General features: G+C 52.1%; 1 protein-coding gene across 1 annotated transcript; it reads right to left on the bottom strand.

The window, feature by feature from the left end:
- Positions 1–931: 931 nt before the first annotated feature.
- On the bottom strand, positions 932–11,028 carry NODAL (nodal growth differentiation factor). Its single transcript, XM_054436442.2, has 3 exons — positions 10,822–11,028; positions 4,618–5,315; positions 932–2,435 (listed from the first exon to the last, which is right to left on the bottom strand). Exons 1-3 carry the CDS (start codon positions 11,012–11,014, stop codon positions 2,283–2,285), a joined length of 1,044 nt encoding a protein of 347 aa, XP_054292417.1. The 5' UTR covers positions 11,015–11,028; the 3' UTR covers positions 932–2,282.
- Positions 11,029–12,719: the final 1,691 nt, after the last annotated feature.

Here is a 12,719-nt window from a genome sequence, read left to right as displayed (position 1 = left end):
CAGGGGTCAGCAAAACACAGAGTTTCACTACTTTGTGCACTACTTTTATTTGACATGAGGCAATGCCCTGTTGTCAAGGGTTTGTTCTTAGAGTCAATAGAGCCGCTGACTGTAAACACTCCCACAAGCTGTAGCTACAAATAGCTTGACCTTTCGCTCTCTGGCACCAGCCATGTAAGAAAGTCCTGGGGTGGGATTTTCACTTCTAAGAACTACTTCAGTAGTGTAATTGGGTTCAAATGTTTGGTTCTAAAGGCTAAGGCTTGGATCCCAAGATAGGTGAGCACAAACCTCTAGTTGCCATTAAGCAGTAAGTGCCCCTAGGGCTCAAGAGACCAGAGCTCAGCTCTTGGCCCTGCCACTCCTAGCTGTGTGGTCAGGCCCTGAGGCCTCCCTGGGGTCTCATTTAGGAATGGGGATCAGACAAGCTGACCTCACAAGGTTGTCCCTGCTCTGCTGTTCTGTATATGGGCAGATGCAGAATCCTGTTGATTCTGAATTGTTGGATCTGGGCAGTCCATTTCTAGTCCAGGCAGTGAACAGCTGGATCAGCTTTGTTGTGGAATCAAGGCACTGAGGTTTCTCAAGCCCAGGCCTGGCTCTAGCAAATCCAGCCCCTTTCTGGGCCCTGACTATGGTGTTGACTCAACCAAAGCCTCAGTTGAGTTTGTCTGAGCTCAACAGGGTTCACAAATGATTGGAATCATTTTCTTTAGCATAAGTGGGTAGGCTTCTTGGGAAAGCAGAATGGGGTAGATAAACTGTGGGCTCACATTCCCAATAAAGTGTCCCCTTTGCTCCATGAAACTACAAAAAAAGTGCCCCTGCTTTGGCAATGCTCAATGAGATCAAGCTGTTAAGAGCAGAATTGCTCCTTTTGTTTGTTTTATTTAAACAGAGACAGGTTCTCACTATGTTGCCCAGGCTGGTCTTGAACTACTGGACTCAAGCGGTCTTCCCACCTCAGCCTCCCAAAGTGCTGGGATTACAGGCGTGAGCCACTGCACCCAGCCAGAATTGTTGCCTTTGAGGTCTTCTTACCCGGAAGATAACTGTGGTCAGGGGTTTTTGGGGATAGAGCTGCCTCACTCAGGCTCCTTTTGCTGTGCTGCCCATGTGGAACCTGAAATTAAGTCCGTCAGAACCCTGAGTAACAAAAGAGCTGATAAAGCTTAGATTAAGGGCATGTGGCAGGGACTGGGTTTAGCAGGCTTTATAAGCTTTAGAGGGAGATAGGGATAAGGCAGCCCTTCCTATTCAGTCTACAGCTTAAAGCTCATGGCTCTTCTGAGCCTGACAACAGACATTTAATATGAATGCATTAGGATTCACCAGCGTTCCTTTTACAAGTGGAGACTGGACAGTGAATTGCTCACCTGGGGTCACACAGCTTCCAGTGGCTGAGCTGTGACCATAGAGCAAGTGTCTTGCCACCCAGGGGCAAGGCCTTCACCGCTGCTGGATGGGAAGCTCAGAGGCGTCATTAGTAGCACAAATTGAGAGACTGAGGTGGATTGTCACCAACTTTAACAGACTCAGGTTGTGTCTGCCTAAGCAGACTGATGCAGGGATGTCTGAAGGCTCTAGCTTCTGTAACCCAACATGGCCGGTCCTCTTGGATGAGTTCCTGACTCTGCCTTCACAGGCACCAGCTGGCCCAGGAGAACTAGACAATGGCTTTATTGTTGTACAGCTCATCAGCAGAGACCCACTCCAGTGAGCCTCTGGACAAGGCCAGTAGATTGCCACTGGCCAGCCAGAAAGCTGTGGGGCTCCCCCAACCGAGCCTGAGGCAATGAGAGTGACGGACTCTTTTTAATCTATACAGTGATCCTTAATCTTTGGGGAGGGGGACAGGTCACACAGAGACTACTTTGGAGAATACATGAAAGCTATAGGTGACTTCATCCCACCTCCAAAATACATGCACATATGTCTCAACTTTCACATACAGTTTCGGGGGGTTCACAGGTTTTTTAAAAATCCAGTAAAGAACTCATGCGCTTGTGCTTTTCCTCGCCACTGTCTTTTCAGTAAAGAGAACATCCAGCAAGCCCCCTACACAGGCTTCTTCCTCCCTCTTCCTGACAGCGGCCTCTGTGCTTGGCCAGACTCCACTGAGCCCTTCATTTACAGAGTGGGCAGCCCCTCTTCAGTTCTGGTGGGCAGAGCAACTTTGCCCCTCTCTCTTTCTCCTTACTGGATTAGATGGTTATCATGTCTTCCAGGAGCTTCCCAGCCTTCCAGAGTGCAGGCAAATCCAGTCTCCCTCCAGGATGTCATCAGAGGCACCCACATTCTTCCACGATCATGTCTTTATGGTGATCTAGGAGCACTCTGCCGTTATCCACATACAGCATGCTCAGCGGCTTGGTCTTCACTGGGGCACAGCAAGTAGAAGGGACTCGGTGGGGCTGGTAACGTTTCAGCAGACTCTGTAAAGGAAAGGAAGGGAGTGTCAATTCACATTCTGATGGGCAGGTCACAATAGTAGTATTTCTGGGTAAAGAGTGAAAAAGTTATGGAGTTAAAGTCAGTTCCTGAGTGCAAAAATAGCAGAAAATTATTTTCATAAAGGAATTAGCTTGCCAATATATCATGAACTCTAATGTCTAAACTACCTTTAGCTCTGTGCTTGTTTTGTGAAAACAGCCTTTAAACAGATTCAAAAAATTACATGTATCTGGGTAGAGTAGCAGCTAATTTTTTTTTTTTTTTAGTGGTAGCTAATTTTTATGTTCTCCTATTATTCTAGTCTAAAGGGAATACCATTTTTTTTTCTTTTTTGAGATGGTCTTGCTCTGTTGCCTAGGCTGGGGTGCAGTGGTGCAATCACAGCTTACTGCATCCTCAACCTCCTGGGCTCAGGTGATCCTCCCACCTCAGCCTCCTGAGTAGCTGGGACTACTGGTGCATGCCACCATGCCTAGCTAATTTTTATATTTTTTTGTAGATACAGAGTTTCGGCATGTTGCCCAGGCTGGTCTTGACCTCCTGGGCTCAAGCGATCCACCCACCTCAGCCTCCCAAAATGCTGGAATTACATGAGTGAGCCACCGTGCCTGGCTGTGAATACCAATTTTTAAAATATTCCAAGAAATATGAGCAGAATAGTTAGTCATGTGGAAATTCTTATGGGATTTGCTGTCAGCCAGAGCAGGACAGAGAGAGTCAATAGGAGGAAAGGTAACAATCCCTTGGCATTTTGGAACCAGGGCCTGTCCCTGTGGTCTAGTAACATCTTTTTAGATCAGAGTGTCAGAGTTGGCAATTGGGACTGTCTGGATCTTTGTGGTGCTCCAGGTGGGTGATGAAAATCAGCGGGCCTGGGTGAGGCTCAGGACAGGTCCTCAGAAACTCTAGTCCCCCCAGCGACTCCCTTGTATGACCTCAGCCCATGTGCTCATGCTCCCCAGAGACCCTGAACCCCGCCTGAGGCTTGGCATGGAGGATATACTGCAAGTCCAAGAGATTCTCATTCCAGACTTCATGGAGTAAAAGGAAAACATTTTGGTCCCATATGACCTTTGACAGCAGGGCAGGGCCACCTATAACATCAGATCCACCATATTAGGTTCTATTTTCTGTTCTCTCCATCTTCTCTTTCCTAACTCACCAGCTCTGTTCTTCCTCCACCACCTCCTAGACCTTAGGCTGACTAGTGGCACCAAGTGGCAGCCTCTGGCCTTGTCTACTTCTTTTTCTTGTTTTTGAGATGGAGTTTTGCTCCTGTTGCCCAGGCTGGAGTGCAATGGCATGATCTCGGCTCACTGCAACCTCTGCCTCCCGGGTTCAAGTGATTCTCCTGCCTCAGCCTCCCGAGTAGCTGGGATTACAGGCACGTGCCACAACACCCGGCTGATTTTTGTAGTTTTAGTAGAGATGGGGTGTCACCATGTTGGTCAGGCTGGTCTCGAACTCTTGACCTCAGGTGATCCACCCACCTCAGCCTCCCAAAGTGCTGGGATTTCAGGCATGTGCCACCGTGCCTAGCTGGCCTTGTCTACTTCTGTAGAATGGGTAGTCAATTCTCAACCAAAATACTGTGGCTGGAACAATGTGATTCCAACCGTGGCCCCATAATGCAGCCAAACATGCCTGTTACCTACCAACCACTTTACATGCCATGTGCATGTCATCTCATTAACCCTACAGCATCCCTCTGAAATATGGCATTGCCCTCCTCATCTTACAGGTGGAAAAACTGAAGCTTGAGAGAATAAGCAACCTAAACAGTATCGCACAGCTAATGAGGAGTCAAATGCAGGCCTGCCCGTCCCCAAAGTCCAGATTCTTCCTTTCCTAAAATGTCAGGGCTAGGGAAGTGCTGAGACCCTCTGGTCTACCCCCACCCCCTAATTTTATGAAAGACAAGGATAAAGTCCCAGGGAAACAATGTTTTCAAGGCTACCCAATGACGCATGACCCCATACAGGCTCTATAAGGATGTTACACTCGGTCATCGCTACATCCCTGGTACCTAGCACAGGATCTGGCACGTTGGAGGTGCTTGAATAACTGTGAATACAGGAACACAGTCATTTAATAGCAAAGCTAGAGCCCTGTCCCCCAAGGCCAGCTTACTGCCTACCCTCCCCCTCACGCCTGGCATCCCACCTGGATGTATGCATGGTTGGTCGGATGAAACTCCTCCCCGACAGGATTAGGACACTCGCCCTCGCAGCGATAGGCGTTGTACTGCTTGGGGTAGATGATCCAGGAGCCCCATCCGATCAGGTTGAAGTCCACCTGGAACTTGACCTTCCGACACAGTTGACTTCTGTCTGGCAAGTGATGTCGACGGTGCCTCTTGCCCCATTCCCAGGACAGCTGTCCCTCCTGGGCCCGCCAGGAGCTCTCGGCTTCCCACAGCAAGGTGGACCCACCCAGCCGCCTCTGCTCTTGTGAGAGGTTGGAGTAGAGCATAAGGAGCACATTGGTGGCAGGTGGTGTGGTGGGCCGCGGCCAGCACTCTCCAGCTACCCTGGACATCTGCTTCTCCAGGGCCCCAGGGCGCTTCAGCCACTTGGAGAGTGGTCTGGTCACCTCCAAGACCATGCTGCCCAAGGAAAAGGTGACCTGGGACAAAGTGACAGTGAACAGGTCCATCTGAAATCGCTCTAAGCAGCTATCTGAAGCCTGCTCTGTGTCGGGCTTTGGCTGGTGGAAAATCTCAATGGCAAGTGAGCCCTCAGTGGGGAGGTCCACGGGGCTGGACAGCTGCAGCCGGAGCTCAGCCCATGCCAGATCCTCTTGTTGGCTCAGGAAGGAGAAGTCAAAAGCAAACGTCCAGTTCTGCCCATCCACCTCCACATCTGGGTAGGAGAAAACAAGGAAGGAAGGAATCAGGGTGAGTGAGGGCCTCCCCCAGCCTCAGTCAGCGTCACAACCACCATAGCTCTTGCTGGAGGCCTTACCTTATATAGAATTACCCTCGAATTCTCACCCCAACTCTATGAGTTGGTAAGATTTTCGAGTCCCTTTTAGAGATGAGGAAAACTGAGGCTCAGAGTGGTTAAAAGACCTGACCAAGGTGTCATTCTTGGAAGGTGGCAGAGCCAAGAGTAAACCTGGATTCGCCCAACTGCCAAGCCCAGACTCCGAATTACTGTTCTTCCAGTCCCCCTTCCAAGATAACTTGCACAGCCAGAGGACAGTCAGTAAAAATGTGATGAGTTGCATCTCCCCCTCCCCTCTCTCCTCCCATACATAAAGTCTGACCAACATGGAGAAACCCCGTCTCTACTAAAAATACAAAATTAGCTGGGCGTGGTGGTTTGTGCCTGTAATCCCAGCTACTTGAGAGGCTGAGGCAGGAGAATCATTTGAACCTGGGAGGCAGAGGTTGCAGTGAGCCGAGACAGTGCCCTTGCACTCCAGCCTGCACAACAAGAGTGAAACTCTGTCTCAAAAAAAAAAGAGTGGCCTGTTTTACAGACACATTGAGCTAGATATGAATATCATGGAAAACCTCAGAGCTCTCAGGGAGCCACAGGCAATAGAAGCCAAAGACTGCTCACCCTCTACCCACCCCCCAGTTCCTAAGAGTTTTTGGCAACCTTACAAATAGGTTTCTAAAGGCTTTCCAGGCATGACTACCCACCTACAGAATGCTCGCCCATTCCTGTCCCAGGTCATTCACACACCTGGGGCACACAGCAATCGCATGCACCCAGAAGCTTCCAGAAGGCTGAAAGTGCGAGTTGCCCCTTTACAATACAAGGTGGATTATTTCCCAAAGAAATTCACTTTCTCTCTGACCAAAGATACTCTATGAGACAATAGAAGAATAAACTGTTAGATGCCCAGACTGGACCTACATCAGAGATCATCACCCAGAAGACACACACACCCAGCCCTTTTCCACACACCCAAGACAACCAAACCCAAACTGGATGACAAGGAGTAGGGGAGCACACTCCATATATTCTGGTCCTGGATTGATTTTCCCTGATGTCTGGGAATAGCACAGATTTGTGGATTTTCAGGTGACTTAATAGTAATGCCGGGCGCGGTGGCTCATGCCTGTAATCCCAGCACTTTGGGAGGCTGAGGTGGGTGGATCACCTGAGGTCAGGAGTTCGAAACCAGCCTGACCAACATGGAGAAACCCTGTCTCTACTAAAAATACAAAATTAGCCAGGTGTGGTGGCTCACGCCTAATCCCAGCTACTCAGGAAGGCTGAGGCAGGAGAATTGCTTGAACCCAGGAGGTGGAGGTTGCGGTGAGCTGGGATCGCGCCACTGAACTCCAGCCTGGACAACAAGAGCGAAACTCTGTTTCAGTGACAACAACAACAACAACAACAAAAATAGTGATGAACTTTCTTCAAGCTCAGTTTCCTCTTCTTTGCGATGGGAATAATGCTGCACCACCCTCTCTGATTATCACAAGGACCCAGAGAAATAAAGAGGTGTGAAGGTTTATTGCTAAATAAAAGTCAGGGTTATTCATTAGAAATAAGACAGGGCATTTGTAACTCTTTGTGAATAGACTCTGGAGGTAGTGATGATCTCTGATGTAGGTCCAGCCTGGCTGCATAACAGTTTATTCATTGACTGTCTCCTAGAGCATCTTTGGTCAGAGAGGAAGTGAATTTCTCTGGGAAATCCAGCTTGTATTGTAAAGGGGCCACTCCCAATCTCAGCCTCATGGCAGCTTCTCCCAGCCCATCTCCAGCAGCTCTTTTTCACTTAATTTCCACTTCCCTCCTCATTAGCACCTACAGGAGGCAATAACCGGCCCCTGACTAGCAGCTTTCCCCAGAAGTGTGGGGAGGAGGCTAACATTACTCAGCACCCACTGCTGCCACCTGTACCTGGAGGATTGGGGCGGTGAGTTTAAAAACACTTTATCTTGGCCAGGTGCAGTGGGTCACTCCTATAATCCCAGCACTTTGGGAGGCTGAGGTGGGTGGATCACTTGAGGTCAGAAGTTTGAGACCAGCCTGATCAACATGGTGAAACCCTGTCTCTACTAAAAAAAATGCAAAATTAGCCAGGCATGGTGGTGCACACCTGTAATCCCAGCTACTTGAGAGGCTGAGGCAGGAGAATCACTTGAACACAGGAGGTGGAGGTTGCAGTGAGCCGAGACTGCGCCATTGCACTCCAGCCTGGGTGACAAAAAGCAAAACACTGTCTCGAAAAAAAAAACTTTATCTCAACTCTTTTAGAAGAAGGCACTCCTGCTTAATGGTTAAGAGCAGGGACCCCCAAGTCTCCTCATGATGGCTCAAATTCTGTCACTTGCTGTTTGACATTGGTAAGGCTACTTTCCTTCTCTGAGCCTCAGTTTCCCTCTCTGTAAAAGGGAGATGGTAAAAGTAGTCATCTCACAGGGGTGTTAGGATTAACTGAGATAATTCATGTAATGTGCTTTGCCCAGCACAATCAAAGTTCAATAAACATTGGCCGTCATCAGCTGCCTCATTATTGCCCAGGTCCAGGAGTTAGAAATGAAGGTGTCCGGACAGGCCACAAGGACCTGGACAGGGGTGCAAAGTCTCCTGTGAACAGGATGGGCAGTGGGCAAGGCTGGGTAGGGAAGAGGCTGCTCCTTCCTGCTGAAAGAAGTCTGTGACTCCACCACCCTTCCTGCCTTCTCCCACTGCTGCCAGGGTGCCCTGGGACAGGGCTGATAGGTTCTCTGGTTCATCTTAGAAGAAAGGTTCTAATATTGTGGGTGTCACTGGTGCCTGATGCAAGGTAGGAATGTTCTCAGAAAAAAACAAACACATCCAAATACAACAAATGTGATTTTAAGGTGGGTATGAGGAAGGGGTTCATGGACACCCAAAAACCCATTCATATGCTGAATGCAGACTTAGCCACACAGATGCCCCTGATGTCCTCCCGGCCCACCTCCAGTTCTTTTTTTTGAGATGGAGTCTCGCTCTGTGGCCAGGCTTGAGTGCAGTGGCACGATCTCGGCTCACTGCAGCCTCCACCTCCTGGGTTCAAGCGATTCTCCTGCCTCATCCTCCCGAGTAGCTGGGACCAAAGGTGCGTGCCACCATGCCCAGCTAATTTTTGTATTTTTAGTAGAGACAGGGTTTCATCATGTTGCGCAGGACGGTCTTGATCTCTCGACCTCATGATCCGACCGCTTAGGCCTCCCAAAGTGCTGGGTTACAGGCGTAAGCCACTGTGCCCGGCCCCACCTCCAGTTCTGAAGAAGAAAGTGGCTCACACCCTTGGGTTCCCTTCCTGTCATTGACACCACCGTCCCCAGACAGGGCTGTGAGGGCCTGACACTGAGCACCCACTCTACATTTTCATAAATTATAAGGGTCGTTACCATCAGTGGCTTCCCGTGTGCCAAGTGTTTCACAGGCATTCTCTAAATCTCCTCACTGTTCCTCTCATCTCACCATTTGCAGATGAGAAAACTGAAGGTCTAAGGTGAAGGTTAAACGGCAACAGATACAGCTGTAAACCCAGTTGGACTCCAACATCCCTTTTATGCAACTGCGGTGCAGTTTATTCTAAATAAACCCAAGATGGAAGGAGTGGGGCCAGGACATCCCTTCTCCTCCAGTCTCCCTCCAGGCGGGCTCTTCCCACTGCTCTTAGAAAATGAGGCCAATTCACAACGTAAATGTGCCACATGCCACTGTACACTCAAAAACAGTGTTTAGGCCGGTCGCGGTGGCTCACGCCTGTAATCCCAACACTTTGGGAGGCCGAGGCAGGCGGATCACGAGGCCAGGCGAGACCAGCCTGGCCAATATGGTGAAACTGTCTCTACTAAAAATATTAAAAAATAGCTGGGCGCAGTGGCGTGCGCCTGTAGTCTCAGTTACTCGGGAGGCTGAGGCAGGAGAATTCCTTGAACCTGGGAGGCGGAGGCTGCAATGAGCCGAAATCGTGTCACTGCACTCCAGCCTGGGCAACAGAGGGAGACTCTGTTTCAAAGAAAAAACAAACAAACAAACAAAAAACAGTGTTTAGCTGAAAGAGAGCAGTCTCCTAATTTACAGAAGGGAAGGCAGACAAACCAAGACGCGCCAGGGACAACAGGGAATCAGGAAGCAGGATTTGAGGCCTAGAACCCAGTTTTTCAGATGCCTGCCCATCACCGCACACATCTCGAACTTTCCAGAAGGAAGTGAACTGGAAAAGCGCTCCCTCCCTTCTTTGCCCCCTCCCATCCCCGGCCGCTTTTCGGTGGAGGGGCCGAACACTCCAGCAAATTTCTCATTGCCCCGCCCCAGAGGGTGTCCCCGGTCTGGCTGGTCCCCAGATGACCCTTCCGGAGAGGGTCACCGGCTGTCTGACCCCAGGCGCGGGAGCGAGGAGCCCCCGGCACCAGGTCACAAGGGGCGGGCAGGAGGCAGGTCGGATCAGATTAGCCTTTGTGGATTGCGCCCCGGCCCCGGGGAGGGCTGTCTGGCCCCCCAGGCGGAGGGAGGCGTGGGCGGCCGCGGCTGCCCAGGCGGCGGAATGTGGATTGAGGCGCGGAAGGGGCTCCCTCTCCGCAGCACTCACCTGCTCGCCGCGCTGGGTGCCCAGAACGCGCTGCCAGGTCCTCGAGGGCGATACCCTCAGATCCCTGCCGTCCTTGACACCCACTCCCCTGCAAATCATGGCCCCGAACCCGGGGTTAAGCGAGACACTTGACACCTCCCTGGCGCGGCTGGAGGACCCAAGGCTGCCACAGTTCGCGACTTCGGGACAGCCCATCCCTGATCTCCAGGCCGTGAGCCCGAATCCCCAATGTTACCAGCTCAGCTGCCGATACTTCCGACGTCACACCCCGGGACCCATTCAACCTCACTCGCAGAAATAAAAAAAAAATCGCCAAGACCAAACCATTACAGTAATACCAACGACCGTTGACTGTGGCTGTGCCGGATACTGCGCTGAGCGTTTCGCGCGCATTGTCATCTCGCGCTTTGCACAGTCTGATAGGCGAGGTGTTATTTATTACACCTATCCTACAGATGCGCAGACCCAGGCGCCAGGATAAGCAACTTCATAAGACTGTGGAGATTAGGGGCTGCCGCCCTTCCGCGCTGCGCTCCGCGCAATCCCAAACCAAAACCCAGAGACAATGGTCCCCGTCGAGGACACACCCTGAACGCTAGAATCCCTTCCCGACTCGGCCGTGGATGCGCCCCCAGCCACCAACGCTGCACCCCGAGCCTGCTGACGCGGAGACACCCGCAGAGGTAGGCCCTGGGCTCGGGACTCCCGGGCGGCGGCAAACCCGGCTCGGAGCCGCAGCCCCCAACCCAGAGCACTTCCCGAGTCCACTGGCTGGACGCGGCGGAGGCGCCCCGAGGTGCCCAGAAGGGCGCGGCACGCGGCACAGCCTACCTTGTGCCTGTAGGCTGCGGACGATGTCTGCCCTCGGCAGCGGGTCGCGGTAGAGGCTCAGCATGTACGCCAGAGGGGACGGCGACGAGGGCTGCCCCCGCGTACGCAGGAGCGCAGTGGCCACCGTCGCAGCACCCGCCTGGAGTAGGGCCCACCAGGCGTGCAGGAGGAAGGGCAGGCAGTGGGCGTGCATGGTGGGCTGGCCAGGCCTGAAAGCAGCACCTCCAGCCCTTATATCCTGGGCTTCAGCAGCCGCCCCGCCCCCACCTTTCCTCCCTCTGGGGAAGCTTTAAGATCATATAACCCCCCTCCGGAGGGTGGGGGGCAGAGAGACCTCCTGCTGGGGATGGGCGAGACCTAAGCCTGGTGCGGAGGAGGCCCGCAAAGCTGGCGGAGGACCTAGTTCCAGGGACGGGATCTAGGGCTCCTGGTTCGCCCGGTCTGGACACCCTGGCACCCTGCTCCTGTGGGTACCAAAGGCCTTGATGCTGAGACAGAGCAGGCTTGTCCCGGCAGATTCCCAGGTCAGAACTGCGACTTCCTTACTCGACCTCACCTGGGATCCCTGCCCCATGCTCTCCACTCAGGCTGCAAATGGACCGCAGGCTCCTCAAGAAGCAGAAAGAGAATGCCGAGGGATCCTCGTGGCTCTCAGGCAGACTTTGACACAATCTGGCCGGCGCAGCCTCCCTGGCCACTGTCTAGATGGCCTCGGGGAGCACCCCTGGCCCTACCAAATACTGAAGTGCTTTCCTGGGGAAGACAGAAGGCAGGAGAGACCAGGACGATGACTTCTCCATCTGAAAAGGGAGTGTTCAGCAGAAGCTGGAGCCAACGGGGTGATCCTGTTTCATCAGGCTCTTCCCCGACAGGCAGACATCACCCCAGTGATTTCAGGAGGAAAGGTGTTACCCTTGTTGCCCACATCCCCCAATCCCTGCCTGGTGTGGCAGGGCCACAGAAGACATGGGTGGCGGCTCAGGGCCACTCACTTTGATCTCTGGGCCCAGCTTTCCTTATTTGCACAAGAGTGATCTTGTCTGGCCTCTTCCCTTCCAGGTGCAAAGTCAAGTCAGGGCTGGAATGACTTTTAAAGAAATGTAAATCCCTGCCCCAGTGTCTGGCCCCATCTGTTTTCCTTTACACCTGAGGGCTCTTTCTCTTCTCAGCTCCGTTTTCCTTTACACCTGAGGGCTCTTTCTCTTCTCAGCTCCGCCACCTACCTAGCCATGACAAGCACTTAGCTGCTGGCCGACACTTACTGAACACTTACTAAGTGCCAGGCATAGTGCTAAGTGCTCTATACACCTGACTTCTTTCACAGGATGCCTCTAGCTCAAAAGAACCATAGGCTGCTGGCTGGGCACGGTGGCTCACATCTGTAATTTCAGCACTTAGGGAGGATGAGGCTGGCAGATTGCCTGAGCTCAGGAGTTCAAGACCAGCCTGGTCAACATGGTGAAACCCTGTCTCTACCCAAAAATACAAAAATTAGCCAGGCATGGTGCTGTGCGCTTGTAGTCCCAGCTCCTCTGGAGGCTGAGGTGGGAGGATTGCTTGAGCCTGGGAGGCCAAGGTTGCAATAAGCCAAGATCGGGCCACTGCACTCCAATCTGGGCGACCGATGAGACCCTGTCTCAAAAAACAAAACAACAACAACAACAACAACAACAAAAGAACCATAGGCTGCGACCTGAGCAGGTTGTTAGAAAATGGAGAAAGGCCCAGCAGGCTCAACTAGGAGCTCCAAGACTTTGTCCTCTGTCTTAGGGGAGGAGGCTGTTCCACATAACTGGGGGCCTCCCCTAAGATTCAGGAGACCTGGGCTGTCCACCACATGAGCCCTGGACAGTCTGTTAGTTTCCTAAAGCTGGAAATGTCTTGTTCATCCTGCTGTC

The sequence above is a fragment of the Pongo pygmaeus genome, chromosome 8, assembly GCF_028885625.2.
Source record: "Pongo pygmaeus isolate AG05252 chromosome 8, NHGRI_mPonPyg2-v2.0_pri, whole genome shotgun sequence".
Lineage (NCBI taxonomy): Eukaryota > Metazoa > Chordata > Mammalia > Primates > Hominidae > Pongo > Pongo pygmaeus.
Note: the sequence above shows the minus strand (reverse complement) of the source record. Positions and strands in the feature narration are given on the sequence as shown.